The sequence below is a fragment of the Elephantulus edwardii genome, unplaced genomic scaffold, assembly GCF_000299155.1.
Source record: "Elephantulus edwardii isolate Elephantulus edwardi_28Jun2011 unplaced genomic scaffold, EleEdw1.0 scaffold00121, whole genome shotgun sequence".
NCBI classification, from domain to species: Eukaryota; Metazoa; Chordata; class Mammalia; order Macroscelidea; family Macroscelididae; genus Elephantulus; species Elephantulus edwardii.
Window position 1 is genome coordinate 1,882,205 of NW_006399871.1, and position 19,888 is coordinate 1,902,092.

Sequence of the window (19,888 nt, forward strand, 5' to 3'; positions counted from 1 at the left end):
CTTCATCTGACATACTTTGGTCATGTTGTAAGGAGAGACCGGTCCTTGGAGAAGGACATCATGCTTGGGAGGGTGGAGGGCAGGCGCACGAGGGGAAGGCCCTCCCCTCTGGGATGTGGATTGGGGCAATCGGGGTGAGTGTGTCGGAGACAATGAGATTGGCACAGAACAGAGCAGCTGTTGTACAGAGGGTCGCTATGAGTCACAAGCGCCTCGACGGCATGTAACAACAACAACAACCTGGTAAATTTCCTCACCCCACACCCTATATTTATGGATAGGACCCTTTCATCTTTTCAGATCTTGAATCCAGAGTCATCACTTGATCCTTTTCTCTTTTCCTAGCTTTTTCTTTGTAACTGTTACTAAAACTTGGCATGCTATGCATTTTTCATTTATTTATCTACGTTAAGTGCCAAAAGGGCAGGAACCCATATGAGACACAGTCGGTCTCGGCAGAGTGAATGAATGAGAATCCAAAGAAGGAAAACATGTAAGTCCTGGAAGACTTCCTGAAGGAGGAAATCCAAATGGCACTCCAAGCCCCGCCCAGGCGGCTTCACGCCCGAATCCTCTGGCCACGCCCCCGATGGGCGGGACTGTACCCGGAAGCAGCCTCCGGCGGAAGCCCAGTGGGTTGCAGCAGGGCCCTCCTTCCGAAGTTCCCTTGGATCTGCGCTCCGCCCACCTGAAAGTGGGTGAAAGGTCGACAGCGGCGGCGCTGGGGCTGTGGTGAAGCAGTGGAGCGGGGAGAACTGGAGACAGACTGGCTGAGCGACTCGCGGATCCAGGGGAGCCATGGCTGACCAGCCGAAGCCTATCAGTCCGATCAAGAACCTGCTGGCCGGCGGCTTTGGCGGCATGTGCCTGGTGTTCGTGGGACACCCTCTGGACACGGTCAAGGTGCAGGCGGCGGGGAGGACGGATTGCTGGGGAGGTGGCCCTGGCGGGCAGCGCGAGGCACAGCCCGGGGACTGAAGGTGATCCCCTGGGAGTTTCTGTGAGAAGTCGTAGGTGCCTCTTGGGGTGAGAGATAATCCGTACCTCGCGCCCCAAAGATCCTGGCGCTGCCTTGAGCAGCTTCTAAACCGCCTATCTAGGGATCTTATTTAAAGTTCTCTGGTTGCTTTTCTAGACCTTGCACCCTGTGCCATGTTTTAAGAGATGAGAAAGGAAAAAATTATCTCTGAATTAAGTCAGCATTAACGTGATCACTGTGGTATACACGGGTGCCCCGTAACGCTGGCTTTGGAAGATAGTGGAAAAACAAGAGTTATGCTAAAGATGCCTTTGGACATAGACTCTTTTTCTCTTGGGGTCAGAGTGCCCTGTGACTTTATCTCCTTCCTCTCCTGGGGGCGGGAGAGCGTTGAAACTTGGAAATTGTCACCCCATAACAGCCACTCTCCTGGACAGAGGCATCACTTTGAGCAGCAGTGTAAGTAGGAACTGCACCCAAGCAAAGCAGATGTGTGACTCCGCTTATGGCTTGGTTGAACTTGACATTCCTTGGTGACAAAGCCATAATCAAAGCTCAGAGAATGAGGGAGCTCATCTAAATGAACATCTTTGAACATCTTCATATGCACCTTTAGCCAGACCTAGCTGGAGACCAAAGTTCAAGCCTTGTGACTTGGCATTCATAGCTTTGCCTGAGATGTTTCACTTTATTGAAAGGTAATTTTTAAGGCTTGTTTTGAGGAAACGGACAGGTTATGGTCAGCTTGTGCCTATTGTGGAGGGGGTTGGAGAGAGACATGAATGTTATAGAGTGACTTTAGGGGGCTTGTTATGCTGGATCAGATTTCCTCTACCGGAAAGCAGCTTTGGGGTGTTTCATATCAGACTTGATCAGAAGGCTCTTGATCACCTTTTATCTAGCGTAGGAGCATCCCTAAGGGAGAGCTAGTCCTTGCATGATTCAATCACAAGACTAAGACTGAAAGCCAATAGGCTGGTGAGGACACTGCTACATGAAATCAGCTATTTATTTATTCAGTACTATAATTGTTACATACTCATTGCCGTGGAGTTGGAGCTGACTCATAGGTGACCCTCTGGGGGGGTTTCAGAGGCTGTGAATTGTATAGGAGCACCTTAACAAGAAAAAGGTAAACAACCCATAGCAAAATGGACACAGGATATGAATAGATACTTCACCAAAGAAGACATTCAGATGCCAAAGAAACACATGAAGAAATGTTCAAAATCCCTAACTATCAAGGAGATGCAAATAAAAACAACTATGCGATACCATCTTACCCCAGAACAATAGCAAAGTTCAACAAAGCAGCAAACAATAAATGTTGGCAAGATTGTAAAGAGATTAGAATCCTTATTCTCTGCTAGTGAGAGTATAAAATGGTGCAACCACTTTGGCACTTTCTCAGAAAGTTGGAAATAGAAATATCATTTGACCCAACAATTCCACTACTGGGAATAGACCCTAAAGAAACCATAACTGCCATCCAAACAGATACATGGTCACTCATGTTTATTGCTGTATTATTTACAATAGCAAAGAAATGGAAGGAACCCAAGTGCCCATCAATAAGCGAATAGACAGAAAAACTATGGTATATTCATACAGTGGAATACTATGCAGCACTGAAAAACAATACAGCATGGGGGAACCCTGGAGTCACAAAAGGACAAATACTACATAGCACCACTGTTATAAAGCAGGTCTGACATGGGTGGGTTGTGAGGAGAATAGGATAAGAGTAGATAGATAATGGCCATTGCATTGGAACAGATGGAGCAAAAGAACTGTTTAAAAGGAATATATGATTAGGTATTATATGTATGACAACAGCCCAGAATAAGAGGTATATCATTGCAAAGAGGACGGGGGGGAGGGGGGAAGGTAGGTAATTATGCAACAATAAATGAATATGTGTTAAAAAAAAGTGAGCTGAGGAATGGGGAAGGGAGGACAAGAAGGTAAAATGTGCAACAATGAATGAATGAAAATCTGTTCATTAAAATCACAATTAAAATTTTATTTAGAAAAGAAAGAAAGAAATTGCACAGAAGGAGATTGTCCATCTTTTCCCCTTGGAGTAGCTGGTGGGTTCAAACTGCTTACCTGGGTTTCCAACTCATCTCCTTAGTATGTGTGTTAGTTCATTGCAAGCAGCATTGTTTGGTGATAGGGAGCTCTGGTGGGGCCTAGTGGTAAGAAACTGCGCTACAACCCCGAGGACACATGGTTCACATCCACCAGTTTCTCCATGGGAGGATAGGCATTTCCTTCCCATGTGATTTACTGCCTTGGAAAATCCTTTGGAGAGTCAGCAATGGGTTGGTTCCATCTCAACAGTACACAGCAACTGTCTAGGGATGGAGAGCCCTTAGGCTTCTTCCTGCTCCTGAGATTTTATATCAAACATTTAAAAAATAGCTGTTGCAGACCAAGGGTCCCAAAGAATGAAATAATTTTATAATTATGAGAGAGACTACCAGAAATTATATAGGACAGAGAGTGTGAAAAACAGGGGGCCAACAGTTCGCATGACTGAAGGCCCCAAGCCATGCTTCTCTGAGTGTTTATTTAGAATCATAAGGAAGGTAAGCAAAGTAAAATCACAAGGAAGTACAAAACAAAAACAAAGGATAATGGTGAACTCTTTTACAGATAAGGCCAAGTTCCTCTTTATGCTAATCTCAAGAGGGAGGGATTCATTTGACACAAACTAAGAACAATGTTGACTCCTAGGGAATGCCCCAGTGTCACAGGGTGACCTTCAGCTTGTATTAAGCTTCCCTCATTTCCCGATACAGCACTTGGTTTACTATTATTAAATTTGATATTTGGCTTCCCTCAAATAGCATTATAAAAAATATACACAGCAAAGTATACACCAATTCCACTGCCTGTCCCTGTACAGTTCAGTAGCATTGATTATATTCTTTGCGTCATCTAGTCATTCTTACCTTTTCTGATTTGTATTAGACATTTTAATTCAGGCACAGGTCTTGTCATTTTTAGGCATTTTAGTCCCACGGAACTCTCGTTAAAGAAAAAAAAAAATCCTTCCTTGCCTTATTTAATAAATAAACACAATTTTGCATAGCTGTAAAATGAATTTTTCGTCAGTGAAAAGTAATACATTCTGCAGCATGGGTAATCTTAAAAACTTTATAGTAAGTTAAAAAACTGGGCTTAAAAGACCATAATTAATTGTATGACTTAATGCGTATGGAAAGCCCAGAATTGGGATAGACTCATAGAGACAGAAAGAGAGGTTGCCAGAAGCTGAAAGGAGTAAAGAATGGAGAAGATTGCTAAGTGGACGGAGAGTTTCTTTTTAGGGTGATAAAAATATTCTAAAATTTATTATAATGATGGCTACATAGTTCTATTGAGTGTACTAGAATGATGGAATTGTGCGGTTTATTTTTTTAATTTTTTAAAAATTTTATTTTCTTTTATTAGTTTTTGTGTGTACTGCCAAATCAGATCTCACTGGTATAAGGGTTTATTTTTTTTATTTATTCATTGTTGCACATTTTCTTTTTCCCTCCCCCTTCCCCAGCCCACCTCACAATGCACTGCTTATTCATTGTTGTCATAATGCCTAATCCTTTTGGACATTTGGACATTTCCTTTTGGACAGTTCTTCCCCTCAGTTGTTCCAATGCAATGTTAGTTATCTATCCACTCTTTTCCTCTTCTCTTCCCAACCCCCATATCTACTATTCCATGATAGCAGTGTTATGCAGTCTTTGTCCTTTTGTTACTGAGCTATTTCACTCAACATAATGCCCTCCAGGCTCATCCATGTTGTCAAATGTTTTACAAGTTCACTGTTTTTCAATGCTTTGAAATATTCCATTGTGTGAATATTCCATAGTTTTCCTTCCATTCATTTGTTGATAGGCACTTGGATTACTTCCATGTCTTTGTTACTGTGAATGACACAGTAATAAGCATGAGTGTGCATGCATCTGTTTGTCATGGCTCTGGTTTCTGTATATTCCCAGTAGTGGAGTTGCTGGGTCAAATGGTGTTTCTATTACCAACTTTTGAGAAAGCACCTAACTGCCTTCTAGAGTTCCAATCTCTCCACTTCCTCATCAGCATTTATTGTTTGCTGCCCAGTTGAACTTTGGTATTGTTGGAGGTTTCTTTTTAAAGAGATAAAAATATTCTAAAATTGATTATAATGATGGTTGTACAATTTTCAATGGAATTGTATACTTTTTAAATTTTATTTTATTAATTTTAATGAACATTTACAGAGATTTTGGATTTCCATACATTTGTTGTTGCACTTTTCCCCCCCCAGTTCTCTCCTCTCTTTGAAAAGTAAAAGAAAAATTCTTTCTTTGGTAGGAATTGTATACTTTAAATGAGTAAATTTTATAGTATGTGAAAGAAAGAAGAAAAAAAAATTGGCTAGAAAGCTAATCATTTAAAGGATTTTTTTCCAAGTGTCTAACTCACATGGTGACAGACTTGTGCTAGCAGGAACTGCTGTGGCTCAGTGATAGGAAGTTGTGCTGCCAACCTAAAGGCAGGCAGTTCAAATCCACCAGCTGTTACACAGGAGAAAAGTGGGCTCTGAAAACCCCCTGGAGGGTCAGCTATGTATCACTTCTGACTTGATGATGTTTAACAACAAGCATTGGAAAATGCCTAGGGTAATATTATAAAGGTAATAATAGAAACGTTAAGAAGGTACATAAAAAGATAAAACATGATGAGGATCAAGAGATTTGTTATCAGTCAGTTCTGGCCTCAGTTCACCTTCTTTAGTTATTGGCACCTCACTTTAAACTCATTAAACTCAACCTTGATCTCTAACTAGAAATGCTTATCTTACTGAATCACTGTGAGGTTTATTAGATAGAAACAGTGAGAGAAAGTCCACAAGGGAATCAGGAATTGCTGTTGTTAAATGCCATTCCTAACTACAATTTATAGTGACCCATTGAACAATGGATCTGAACCCTGGCATATCCTGTCACAGTGTCAAGTTATCTGTTGAAGGCCTTCCTTCCTTTGCTGACCCTCCACCTTTCCACGAAAGATGTCCTTGTTCAAGGACTGGCCCCTTCTAACAATATGCCCAAAGTATGTCAAACGAAGTTTCACTGTCATTGCCCACAAGGAGCACCCTGGCTGCACCTGCAAGGGTGGTATTTGAGTAAACTGAAGGGAAGAGAACTCTAGATCTAGCTGGTTAAGTGGATCCTAAAGGCGTAGATGTCCCGTGTATAGATTATTCCTGATCATAGCTTGGCAGACAGTTGGGTCATTGCTGCTGACAGACAATTCTGAATCTGTGAATTGACTTTATTTTACTTCTGGTTTTAGGTCCGATTGCAGACACAACCCACAAGTTCACTTGGACAACCTCCCATGTATTCTGGGACCTTCGACTGTTTCCGGAAAACTCTTATGAAGGAGGTATGATGGTGTTGTACATTCCTCTGCATCATATTAACACATTCACAGGGCCGGTATGTTGTTTACCCAAAGGGATAGGGTGACTGCAATTCTGATGGATGGATGTAACCCAATATCTGTGGCTTTCTTAACTTGCCACCTCAAATCCTCCATCTATTGTGTCTCTTCTGGAATTTCTTATAGTTCCACTTACTAATTTTTGTTGTTCATTTTTTTCCCATCATCACAGTTTAGTTTTGATGAGAATATACACAGCAGAACATACATCAATTTAACAAGTTCTGTGTATATAATTTACATTTGTACCAAATGTGCAATCATTCTCGCCCTCCTCTGTACTCTTTCTTCTCTATTAGGGTAAACTCACTACCCTCTGAGTTTCTATCTAATTTTTTCAATTACCATCATTAATTTGATCCCTAATAATTTTTTTAAAAGAACACAGTGCTTAAGACAGACATTCTTTACAAAGCTAAACCACCATTTTTATTTATTTTTTTTTAAGGAAAAAAAACATTTAGTTTAAAGAAGATGTAAGGGAATATTTTTATTTTCAGTCTATGGTTTAAAGGTTAGCTTAGGGTAGTAGTTTTAAGAGTTCATCCATCCTTATTGGCTCCAGAAAGTCTAAATTCCATGAAAATTTAAAATTCTGTAATTTTTCCTTTTTGATCAAGATTCTTATAAATTAATAGAATCTTTTATCAAAATTTCCCGCAGTTGTAATCAGGGATCATTCAGTTCTTCTGGTCTGATGGCAAAGGAGGGAGCTCTATGGTCTAGTGGTAACGAATTTTCACTGCCCATGTGAAGATGATGGTTGTTGTTGATTGCCATTGAGTCTCAGCGACTCTATGAACAAAAGACCTAATGCCTTTCCACAACTATCTTCATTTCTCCAAGTTCATAGAGTTTCCAGAGGCATGTGGTTTAGGAAGTGGATGCTACTCCTGCTTTCAAACCTGTTTTACAGCTGGGAGCTCCACCAAACACTGTCCACATTGGGAAACCATTCTGGTATTTGATACCCCAATGGTACAAGGTTCAGTATCACAGCAAACCCAGGTAACTTCATACTGCACATTGACAAAGAGTGATTACGAAGTGGAAGAATGTTCCTCCAGATATAACAGTGCTAGTTTCACTTAGCAGCGGTTAAGTGTCCTTAAGTCGAATATGACTGAGAGTAAGTTTTGCATGGAAGACCTCAACTCTGTTCTATAGCTACCATCATTTCTGTACAGAACTCTGTTCTATAACTGCCATCATTTCTGTACATTTATAGAGTTTAGAGAGTTTGTAGAGTTTCCAGATGCATCTAGTTTAGGAAGTGGATGCCACTCCTGCCTCCCAGCATAAATCAACCTGGAAGCTCATCCAAACACTGTACATCATGGGTAACCATTATGGTATTTGACAAGACTATAGAACAGTGTGCAGTATCACAGCAACACCAAGTTGTTCAGTTCAGCCAATAGACAAAAGATTGCTGTGTTATTCAAGGAATATTCATTCAAAAATTAATAAAGAGCAATAATACACATCAAACATGACTCCAAAAAAACACGACCCCCAAGACTTCCCTTTACTTGCCCATCAGGGCCGCCATCCCAAAGCAGCAAAAAGCCACAACTCCCGGAGTGGAGTCTCCAGGCCTCTGCCAGCAGTCCCCTCCCCTACTCCTGTGGGGTTTTAAAGACACACCTTTGAGGAGACTTCCACCCTGGGCAAAGGCTTAAGGACATCCACTCTTGGGAAAAGAGCAATACTACATATCAAGGGGAGCTCTGGTGGCCTAGTGGCAAGAAGCTGCACTGCAATCCCAGAGAAACACGGTTCGAATCCACCAGATGCTCTGCCGGAGAAGGAGGCGCAATATCCTCCTGTACCAGTCAGATCTGATTTGACGGTACACGCACACAAAATAATAAAAAATAATAAAAAAAAAATTAAAAAAAACTACATATCAGACATGACCCCAAAAATACACGACCCCAAAAACTTCCCTTTACTTGTCCATCAGGAATGCAAAGGTACGTGGTTCAAATCCACTGGTTGCTCAATGGGAGAGAGATGAGCAATCTCCTCCCCCCTCCGTACAATTTACTGCTTCTGAAACCCTGCTGGAAGATCAGCCATGGGTTGGTTCCAACTCAGCAGTACATAGCAACAATAGTAATGGCAAAGGAGGCAGTTCTTTATAGAGTCAGTTAACTATATACCCCAATTTTTTTCCCTCCTCCTGTCTTTCCTTCTTTTGTTGTTATTAGGTGCCATAAAGTTGAGTATGACTCATAGCAACCCCTTTGAACAACAAATCTGAACTCTGTTCTATCCTGTGCCATCTTCACACTGCCTGACACACTAGAGCCTGTTGTGGCAGCCACCATGTCAATCCACCTGGTTGAGGGTCTCTCTTTCCTTTGCCATCCCTTCCAAACACCATGTCCCTCTCCAAGTAATAGCTCTTCCTAGCAACATGTCCAAAGTATGTGATGTGAAGCCTCATCATCCTTGCCTCCAAAGAGCACCCTGGCTGCATCCTCTCTAAGACATATTTGTTTATTCTTTGGTCATCCATGAGATGTTCAGTACTAGTGTGGAAGTCTAACCAGTGCCCAGGGGAACCTCTAAGACTCTTACAGAAAAGAAGCGATGGTTCTTGGTTGGCAGACATCAAAACTTTCCTGGGAGTTCCTGAGCAGTGTGCTGGGTCCTGGGAACCAGGGGAAAATTGCATTGTAAACTCAGCTGACTAGTAAAGAAAGGCCTTAGTTCATGTTTGTACATGTCCCTGTTTTGTTATGGCAGACAGAGCTCTGTTTTCTGGAGGTGCCATACCAGAGGTATCTCATTTGTGCTGGATGGTGCTTAGTGGCCTGACAGTGGAAAGAAGGCTGGGGAAGTTGTCAGAGGCATGGGCTGGGCCCCTCAGGACCTAAGTGGTCTTCTCAGCCCAAGTGGGGAGCTATAGGAGGTGTTTTCAAAAGATTTTTGTCAGATTCCCTAAGAAACTTTCTCAAAAGATTCCTGTCCCATTCATGTTTTCTGGTTTATGGCCTCTACTCTGTCCTTCATAGGCCGCCTTGCAGCCTGTAGCAGCCTTGAGTCTTTGCAGGCTCTGGAGAGGTGCTGACAGGTGCGGTTGTAGCCCTTTAGTTCTGGAAAGCAGATGGTTGAGAACATCTAAAGTTCACACCTGCATCTGTGGAACCTACCTGGATTCTCTTGTTAACTCTCTGAAAGGCTCTAACTTAATACATGGGAGCTCTGATGTCCTAGTGAATAGAGAATTGCTTTGCCAACCCAGAGCAAGCAGTTCAAATACACACACATTGCTCTGAGGGAGAAAGAAAGTCAGTCTCTTCCTGTGGGAATGACAGCCTCTGAAAAGCCTCTGGTGGGTCAATTGTGAGTTGGTTCAGATTGAAGGCTTTTGAAACAGTAAAGTAACAGTGTTCCTCTCTTGTCATCCTCAGCACCCCAAAAGGCATCTACTTCTAGTTTTCTTGGAAGCTCTAGTGGAAAAGTCTAGCATTTTGTGCTGCCAACTCTAAAGGCTGCATGGTTTTGGTGATTCGAATCCACCAGCCACTCCTTCGGAGGAAAATGAGAAATCTCTTGTTAGGATTTACAGCCTTGGGAAACAATAGGGGGTTGTTATGAGTTGGGACTGACTTGATGGCAGAGTTTAGTTTGAGATTTACTGTCTATTCCTGTCCATTTCAATATAGTATGTGTCTACTACTGTACTTTTGTTTGTACAGTACATCTATTCTACCCTATGTGACATTTGTAATGTCTTTTGGCTGCCTATTTTTTTCCCCTTGTTGTGTACTGTCGAATCAGATCCGACTGGCACCGGATGAGACTGCCTCTTCTCCAGTGGAGCATCTGGTCTATTCGAGCCACACTTCTTTGGGACTGCATTGCAGTTAGTTACCCATTTTTGAGAGATGTTTTTATCTCTTACACACCCTATTCTCTCTACCATTGACTATATAATTTTGCATCACATTTTGTGGTTTAATCCATTTCACAGGTTTTCATGCTTATAAGTTTGTATGTGTGTTTTCTCCTCAATTGACCAAATAGTATCATATGATGTGCATTTCATTTCCTGTGCAACTTCTAGTTCTTCCTGGGGTTGGGTTAATAATTATGTCGGTGTCTGTAGTTGAGTGAGTGACTTGATGTGACTTTTTTTTTTATGTGTGTACCGTCAAATTGGATCTGACTGGTACAGGAGGCGATTGTTCCTCCTTCAGCAGAGCATCTGGTGGATTTGAACCGTGCACCTCTGGGATTGCAATGCATGATGTGACTTTTTGCAATCATGGTCATGGCTGAATCAAAAGTCACTGTGGTTGGATCAGTTCCAACTCATAGTGACCTTTGATTAGGTTTCCTAGACAGTGGGAGGAGATTGCCATTTTTTTTCTACAGAGCAGCTTGTGGATTTGAACCATTGAAGACAGAGCCTTTTACTTAGCAGCACAATACCCTACTGATTCTATAGCCAGAGCTCCCTCATGGCTGAGCAGGGCCATGTGTTCCCTAGGACTGGATGGCTTGTTAATAGTGCAGATAAAGTATAAGCACCTTTCAAATGGGATGATGCAAATACGATGTGTAGACCACCCATGTGGAGATTGGTCAGTTTTTGCAATTGTGCTAGTTCTGTCACAGCAGAGGTAGAAAATAGGATCTCAGTATCATCATAAGAGAAGATCCAGAGAGTACATTGAGTGTGTCCTTGGGACCCGAGATCCTTGTGTTGAAAGTTTCTCAAACTAGAGAAGAAATGTAGCACATAAAGTGGAATTATAAGACCAGGAGAAGATAAGATGGTAACAGCAGAGTCAGTCAAACCCCAGGAGATCAGCACAGCGCAGGGAGGAAATGGTATGCCTTTGAACAGGAAGCTTGCTTAGCAAGTGGTGCCTTTGGGCATGTGTCAGAAGCCTGCCTTTGGAAACTGCTGAAAAGTGCCTGATCTGATTAAAGACCTGAATCCTGAGTTGTCCTTGATCCTGAATTTTAAACTGTTACTTCGCTAATAAACCCTGTGATTATAAGTATTGTTAGGCAGTTCTGTGTGGCCATTGCAATGAATTATTGAACTCACTAGAGAAGCAGGTCCATGAGGGACACATGGTGTCAGAATTGGTGGAAAAGGTTTATAGTGTGGAGTGTGAGGGCATGCCTAATCTCACAGGATATGAGCTGTTAATGAAGGTTTTTCTCACCTTGTGAAGTTAGCAGAGGTCAGATGCAGCCCCCTTCCCTTCTCTACACTGATTTATTTTGCTTGACTTTCTTTGAGTTACTATCTGTCGTATAACTACTCTATATATATCTCCATTTGATTTTCCACTGCCCAAACAGCTATAGTCTATTATTCCTTTGTGTGTCATTTTTTTTCTATAATTATATTTTATTAATTTTCATAAACATTTACAGAGATTTTGGGTTTCCATTCATTCACCGCTGCACCATTCTCTCTACCCTCCTCCCAGTTTGTTCTTGTCCAAATGCCACAGTGCTTGTCAAAGCCAGTTCTGATTAATCTTCTTTGTCAGTGTGTCCTTTGCCATTCCCTATCACTCCTCCCTGAGAGAGACTTCACCCTGAGTCATAAGGAAAAGGGGATGGCGTATTCTCTTAGCTACTTCTTGTGTGTCATTTTTTAAATTTTTCTCTTGAAAATGATCCTCTTGGAATTCACCATCCTCCTGTCCACATATTGATCTGCTGCTTTCCAGGTCCCTTGTCCCCATTGGCACCTTGGCAAGCCTTTTCACCTCTTGGTGTGAATACCTGGTCACCTGACTCCCAGGATTAATTTGTAGATGGAGAATTTCTGGGTGAAAGGGGATAGATACGTATTGCGAGGTTGCCTTACAGAATGGAAGTTCATTCCTCTCTTTCCAACAGTATGTTGTTGTTGTTATGTGCCATTAAGTCACCTGTGACTCACAGCGATCCTATGCTCTGAACCCTGCCCTATCCTGATCCAGTTTCACTGACTCTGACACACCTATCCCAATTACTCCAGTTACTGTATCAGTCATCTTATCTGGGGTTTTTCTCTCCTGCATGTCCCTCCATTCTTCCAAGCATGATGTCTTCTACAAAGATGTATCCCTCCTGGCCATGTGCCCTAAGTATGTAAGACTGAACTTCAAAATCCTTGCCTCTTAGGAAAAGCTTGGTTTCACATGCTCCATGACAGACTTGTTTGTTCTCCTGGCAGTCCGTGGTATGTCCAATACTCTTGTCAAGCACCACAAGTCAAAAGCATTGTTTTCTTTTGTTATCTAGCTCTCAATTATTTGCTGATAAATTATTGCTGATAAATATGAAGGTTTCCTTCCGTTTTAAAGCTCTGCTTTTTGGTGAAGGGAAGGAAGAAAGTCATAATTTGGAGGATTCACAGCTCTCATTTCATTGATCTAGGGATGTTGGTATCTGTAAACAGCTCCTTTTTCTAAAAAATAAATTTGTGTGTGTGTATTTATGAATATTTTTATTAAATTCAAATATAATATGGAAGTATGAAAAATACTATGAAAAATACTGCAGTATTAACTCTTAGCTGATCATAATCTTTTGTATTATTTACTTCAGATTTTTTTTTGGTTGTTGATTGTTTTTTTTTATTAACTAATGAAAGTTTCCAGAGTCAGGGTTTCTAGTCATTCATTGTTGCACAAAAAATATTTTTTTGTTTTATTTTATATTGGTTTGCATACAAAATTTGTGTACATTGTGTTTCATACATTCCCTCATTCGCCTTATTTTATATGATCATTTCCATACATGTGGGTTTGTTGTTTGTTTTTTAATAAATTTTTTTCCCTTCCTCTACCCATCAAATTGTGCAACCATATGATTACTCCTGCCCATCCTCACTCCTTTGCTCCTACCCTTTCCCCTCCTCATACATGTTTTACTAGTTGTCTTTCTATTTCTACAATAATGGTCTTACATAGTATTTGTCCTTATAAGACTGAGTTGGTTCACTTAGTGTAATGTTCTCCAGTCCCTCCCAAGTTATGTAGTAGTTTTCGAAATCCCTGCGCCTGCATGCTGCATAGTATTCCATTGTGTGAATGTACCGCAATTTCTCAATCTATTCGATTGTGGTTGGACATTTGGGCTATTTCCATGATCTTGCAGTGGTGAATATGCTGCTATGAACATCTGTGTACACATATGTTGTGTTTTATAACATTAATCACCGTTGATCTATGCTATTAGCTTATCTTTTCAGGTCCCCCTGGATCTTTCCCCATTTCTTTATCCCCTCCCTCTGCCCATCAAACTCTGTGACCCAGTGATTCCCTTCTCACTCCTCCCTGTAAGTAGCTTTTGCATCTTGATTTTTTACAGGGTATTACAGGATTGTATCGGGGCATGGCTGCTCCTCTCATTGGCGTCACCCCCATGTTTGCTGTGTGCTTCTTTGGATATGGTTTAGGGAAGAGATTGCAGCAGAAATCTCCAGAGGATGTGCTCAGGTGAGTTCTGATGAGCCCAGAGCACGTGGTGCTGCTCTGTCTGTTACTGTGACATGGGCAACAGGAGAGAACCCCAGCAGACAGGCTAGGGCTGTCCTTGTAGGGCCTTAAGGCAGGCTCCCAGGAGCTCTGTTCAAGGAAGTATCTCATTTTCCTTTGCCTTGTGGTCTAAAAGAAAAACAAACCAACCACAAAAACCCAGCAATAAAAGGCAGACCATCTCCCTAGTTGTCAGGATTCTTTTTGGGGAATATTAGTATCCTAATCTCATGAGTTCTGGGGGCCTTGTGGCAGCTGTGCTGTAGTCCCAAAGGCCTGCAGTTCGAGGCCACCAGCTGCTCCATGGGAGAAGGATGGGCATTCTCCTATGTGATTAACTGCCTCTGAAAACCTGCTGGAGGGTCAGCTATGGGTCACTTCTGACTCAGTGGTACATAACAACAATCCCATGAGGCTTTTGGGAGGTCTGAGTGCTGAAAAAATGTAAGAAAAATGAGGTGGCAGAGGTGGCACAGACAGCAATGGGAGGTAAATGCTGGGACCCTAGACTCCTTGAACTACCTCAGTGTTTCTTACTCTGGGTACCAGAGTGAGACCCCATCCCTCGGGTTACTGGCGGTGCATTCCCTTCAGAGGGAGGCACAAGGCCCATCTTGCCTTCCTGGGTGACATTGGGACTGCTAGGTCCAGAAGAGTTCTGGGCTTTTATCAGTATCTTAAGACATGTTCCAGTGCAACAATGAATGAATGAAAACCCAAAATCTCTGTAAATGTTCATTAAAATTAATAAAATTTAATAATAAAAAAAAGACATGTTCCTTGCAGCTGACCTGCCTGTCCCTTGGCCCCATTAGTCTTAGCCTTGAGACTGTCCTTCTTGAGTCTTGGCTTAAAGTGTTCACAGGTCCTTAGTGACCCAGGTTAGGTAAGCTTGGCGTGAAACTAGGGTCAACTAAGGCTTTTCCCTTGTTTATAGACTTTTCTCCTAACAACCCTGCATTTTACAGATGGAGAATCTCAGAGAGGATCCGAGAGGCCTGGAAATTGGCCATAGGCCCTGTGCTTAGAAGTCTGGGACATAAAAAAAAAAGAAGTCTGGGACATAGAATTTATAGTCTAAAGCTTTTGCCCTCTTGAGTGTGGGCCTCGTGACCAGACTCTCTTTACCTGGCACTGAAACGTCTGCCCTGGAAAACTTGATAACAGAATGCACCTATTGTTGTTAAGTGGCTTTGATTTGATTCTAACTCACAGTGATCTGTATGACAGAGTGCCATGGGATTTTCCAGGCTGTAATCTTTATCTCCCACCAAGTGCCTGGTTCAAACCACCAACCTTTTTGACAGCTGCGCGCTTAACAATTGTATCACCAGGGCTCCTTTCAGAATGCTTTTAATGGCTTTTATGGCAAATCTGATTTCTGACTGGCTCTCTGCCCACTCCCAAGTACTGACTTACAGCGATCCCTTTTGCTGGGATTGCGTCTCTCAAGAGTCATCAGTCACAAGGACTTTCTTGTGGTTTTTGTTTCTAATGCAGCTACCCCCAGCTGTTTGCAGCTGGGATGTTATCTGGTGTCTTCACGACAGGAATCATGACCCCAGGAGAGCGGATCAAGTGCTTGTTACAGGTAAGGATGTAGTCTGGGTGGAGGAGGCTTCCTTTTACCATTAAGCCTATATTCGTGTGGGCGTTTATCTCCTGTCATCTGTCATCTTTTATAAAAACTTTAGGTTAGATGTGCAAAACAGTTTCAAGGATTTTAGGAACATGCAGCAGTGGCAGAATCCTGAATCAGGAAAGTATAACACACTAGCCAAAAAAAAGTCACACCTGTGACATAGCAACCCAGGCCTAGCTGCCTTCATGAGCAGCCACGTCAAGAACCTTGAAAGGTAAGTCATGTCTCATCAGGTGGCATGGAAGCTGGTTCTGCGCAGAGTGCCTGGTGTTCTCAGGCTGGTGTGAATTTGCCAGTTACCCTTCAATGAAGGAGCTCGACTGGCTTAATAGTAAGGGGTTGCACTGTCAACCCAAAGGCATATGGTTCAAATCTACCAGCTGTACCATGGGAGAAAGACGTGCTTTCTCTCCTCCTTTGTGATTATACTGCCTCTGAAAAACTGCTTGAGGGTCAACTGTGAGTTGGTTCTGACCTGACAGTATTTAACAACAACAGCAGCAACAAACCCTATAGTTAAAGAACATTACTGAATTTTCCTTCTATTGGTTAAAGTAATTATCTTAATAGAAAAAATCACCCCTGATACTGCCTCACTGAGGTAACCACTATGAAGCTTTTTGTGTGACTCCTTGTCTTCTTGGTAAACAGAGATTGTGAAATGTTATCTTTTCAAATAAAAATAAGATTACATGCCATAATAGTTCTATGATTGACTTTTTCAACATGATGTCACATAGTATTTTTCTGTTAAATTGCTTCATTTTTTTTTTAACTTGTGTGTGTCCTGTCAAATTGGATCTGACTGGTACAGGAGGAGATTCCCCTCCTTCTCGAGCAGAGCATCTGGTGGACGTGAACTGCTCACCTCTGGGATTGCAATGCTTCATTATTTTTTATGGTTGCATCTTGTTTTGTTACATGGCTATATCACTTACCCAGTGCTCTGTTATCTTCATAAAGGCACCCTTTTCATGGCCTTATGGCATGATAAATTATGTGCCATTACGATCTCGGTAAATAAGTTTTTTCACTTGTATCAAATGATTTCTTTTGTGTTAAAATTATCTTGCTTAAAGGTATGTACTTTCTGAGGTTTTTAAGACTCATTATCAGATGACCCACTTGTAAAAGCTTATCACTTCCATTACTATTATTATTTCCATTACTATTGTCACTGTGTCAGCACTATGCCCACTTCACAGTAACCTTTACAGCACTTCATTTATAATCTTTACAGGTGAGAAGTCATGTTGAAGTTTTTGGTGTCTTATTGATGGGGTTATTTTAATGAATTTTAAACTCCTGTGGGGTGGGCTTTTTTTGACATCCTATTTGTATTCTTTATTGTCAGGTGTGAGCCTCAGTCAAGACCTAATGTGGTGTTTCTTTGTTTATTGCTGGGTGGGAAGTGAGCATTTTGGCTTCTTTCCTGGCCTTAACTGGTACCACAGCAAGCAAGCGGATTGGTAACTGGTTGGGTTGTAAGTCCCAGCTCTCTATCTTCTGTGGTACCACCTGAGAAGTGAAAGCTTAGATTTCTCATTTCATCTTTGGCCCATACTTTTCTGGGTTGGGGTGTGTGTGTGTGTGTGTGTGCGCGCGCGCACGCATGCTTTCTGATTTTGTTGTGGAAAACTGGCCATTTGAATGTTATTACCGGAGATAAGAATGTTATCTCTGGTAATAAGATTCTGTTCATTCTGGTAATAAGATTCTCCTCTCTCTCCAGAGTGTGTTGTTCTTAATTGTTGAAGATTGCTTTTGTCTGTTTAGTAACTTTGCACACTATTTTTTGCAAAGACTATGTTCTTTCTTATATAAAATCATTAAAGCCTTATTTATTTCCTTTAATGTGTTTATCAGCCATTGTTTGGAAAGAGACTGTGGTGCCAAGAACTCAAACCAAACCTCCCCCACAAAAAAACCAAAACCTAACCCAAAGGGTCTCTCCAGTCTTTGTAGACTGACTCAATGCTGAGGAACTCCTTTAACACTTACCCAGGCCATTTACAGTTTTGCCGCTGCCTTTACTTCCGTACCTGCACCACACCTGGGCATCTCCAGTGGTGAAAGCATAAGGTTTTCTGACACCTTTACTGAGCATCCTGGGTTAAATTCCGTGGTGTAACTAAGTACTTTTAAATTGTCTCCTCTCTCAAAAAACTCCTTTCCCCTGCTTTTAGGTGGAACATTTGGTGTGTTCTCCTTGTCACCTTTGGCCCCATGCTGTGGCTTTTTTTATTTGCCTTGCAACCCTTTTTTGAGCAAAGTTTGTCATTTGTCCTCCCTGAGTGGCTTCCAAGTTCAGTGAAACAGTAATGAGCACCTCGTGCCAGTCCTTTGGGTAACCTCCAGACAGGTTAGAACAGAACGCAATCGCTTGTTAGTAAGCCCGTTTGCTCTCTCCCTGCAGAACCAGGGTAAGAGTCCCACCCTGGAACACACACCGCTTTCTTTAGGACTGCCATCAGTCCAAGGAGGAGGTGGGACAAGGGCAAGTGAAAGTGTCACAAAGTTTCCTGCTGCTCTGAGTTGCCAGTATTTTGATCTAGTGTTTGGTCAGCTGCTGTAAACCTTTAATTATGATCTGGTGACTGCAGCGGCTTGCTTCACTGCTTCCCCCTCTGTTGCCACTGTGAATGAAATCCTTTTTCTGTTGTGTTTTTTTAATCCCCCCTCCCAACTGGTTATTCTCAGTACAGATGTGTATCACTTATGGCCACACTGTGTTTTGTGAAATAGAATGTTACGTAATTTGGACATTGTATGAATACCATGTCATATACAAGGAATCCCTGTACAATCTGTAGTTAAGTCCCTGTAAAGCTTATCATATTAAAACCTCATGGGAGGCTGCTTAACAAAGCCCGCACACTGTATCCGATGGATACAGGAGGCTGGCTTTGACAGGTGTGTATCTGGGCCAGGCAGAGGCTCTGCCCATTGCTGGATCAGGACTTTGTGTACAACTGGCACAGGGCAATGAGGGGGAGCAGTGCGCAGGGCACTGGCGGAGAGTGCACAGGGCAGTAAGGGAGGGCAGTATACAGGTCTGTGAGGGGCGGTGCACAGGGCAGTGAGGGGGGCGGTGCACAGAGAGTGTGTAGCTGCCGAGATCAAGTGTGTGAGAAGGAGGCTGGCTCTGACTACCCATCCTGCTGGTGCAACCACTTCTTAGTCATATACAGCTGTTCCTGCTGCAGGTGCTGCTCATTACCTAGAACCCACATGTACCCCAGACCCAGCAGGTGCTGCTGGTGCCTAAGACAGGAGTGAAGGAGCCATGGCAGGTGCTGCCCTTGCACCAGTAGTGAAAGGCTGTGTGGCTGCTGAGTGAGTGAATGAAGAGAGTGAAGGAAGAGATGCTGCAAGGATTGGGATTTACTCTGGGGCCATTCAAGGGTTTGGGGTCTTAAAAACCATTATTGTTGTGTACTCTCGAGTTGGAACTCACCCATAGCTAATCCTCCAGCAGGTTTTCAGAGGTAGTAAGTCACATGAGAGGAGATTGCCCATTTTCCTTTCATGGAGCACCTGTGGACTCGAACCACATACCTTTGGGGTTAGCAGCGCAGTTCCTTACCACCAAGTCACCAGAGCTCCCTTAGGGGAAATAATAAAGAAGAAGATAGCTGCTTTCTTTTAAACAAACGAACACAAAACCCCTGATGGCTCACAGACATGTATGTGGTTGGACATTGCCTGAGGACATTAAGTAGCACATATGTGTATGTAAGAAAGCTAGTTGACGTCTATTTATTCTGTAAATGTTTCTCCTAGGAACTGTTAACGCTGTCTTGTTTTTTAGCTTTAATTACTCTTTGGCTGATATTGTGTATGTTCTGCTTCTTCTTGGTTTTGCACTTGCTGTAATCTTGCACAGGGCTCTTTTCTTACAGATCTTTTAGAGGATTACCCCTGTCTCTACTTAGGCTCTGTTAGGCCCTGAACTCTGGGGCTTGGATAAGGACCTCTCCTGGCCCTTCCCTGGCTCTACACAGGACTCCTGTCTAGGCGCTTAGGGATATGAATGCAATTTTCTAATAACCTTTTTTTGCACCAAGTTTTATGATCAGCTAAGGCTTAGAATGGAGTTTATTCAGTCAGTATTTGTTAAAGGAATTAGTGAGTCCCCATAAACTCTTTCTTTGTGTATACTTCATATAACTTTATTGTGAATGGTGTTTTATTTTTAATTTTATTATTATTATTAATTTTAATGAAAATTTACAGAGACTTTGGATTTCCATTCATTCATTGTTGTAC

General features: G+C 42.2%; 1 protein-coding gene across 1 annotated transcript in view; it reads left to right on the forward strand.

The window, feature by feature from the left end:
- Window positions 1-798: 798 nt before the first annotated feature.
- The window catches only part of SLC25A20 (solute carrier family 25 (carnitine/acylcarnitine translocase), member 20), a 22,962-nt gene continuing 3,872 nt past the window's right edge, over window positions 799-19,888 (forward strand). Inside the window, exons 1-4 of the mRNA XM_006892928.1 lie at window positions 799-903; window positions 6,323-6,415; window positions 13,811-13,938; window positions 15,478-15,568. Of these exons, the coding sequence (XP_006892990.1) occupies window positions 799-903; window positions 6,323-6,415; window positions 13,811-13,938; window positions 15,478-15,568 (417 nt within the window). The remainder of the gene's footprint in view (window positions 904-6,322; window positions 6,416-13,810; window positions 13,939-15,477; window positions 15,569-19,888) is intronic.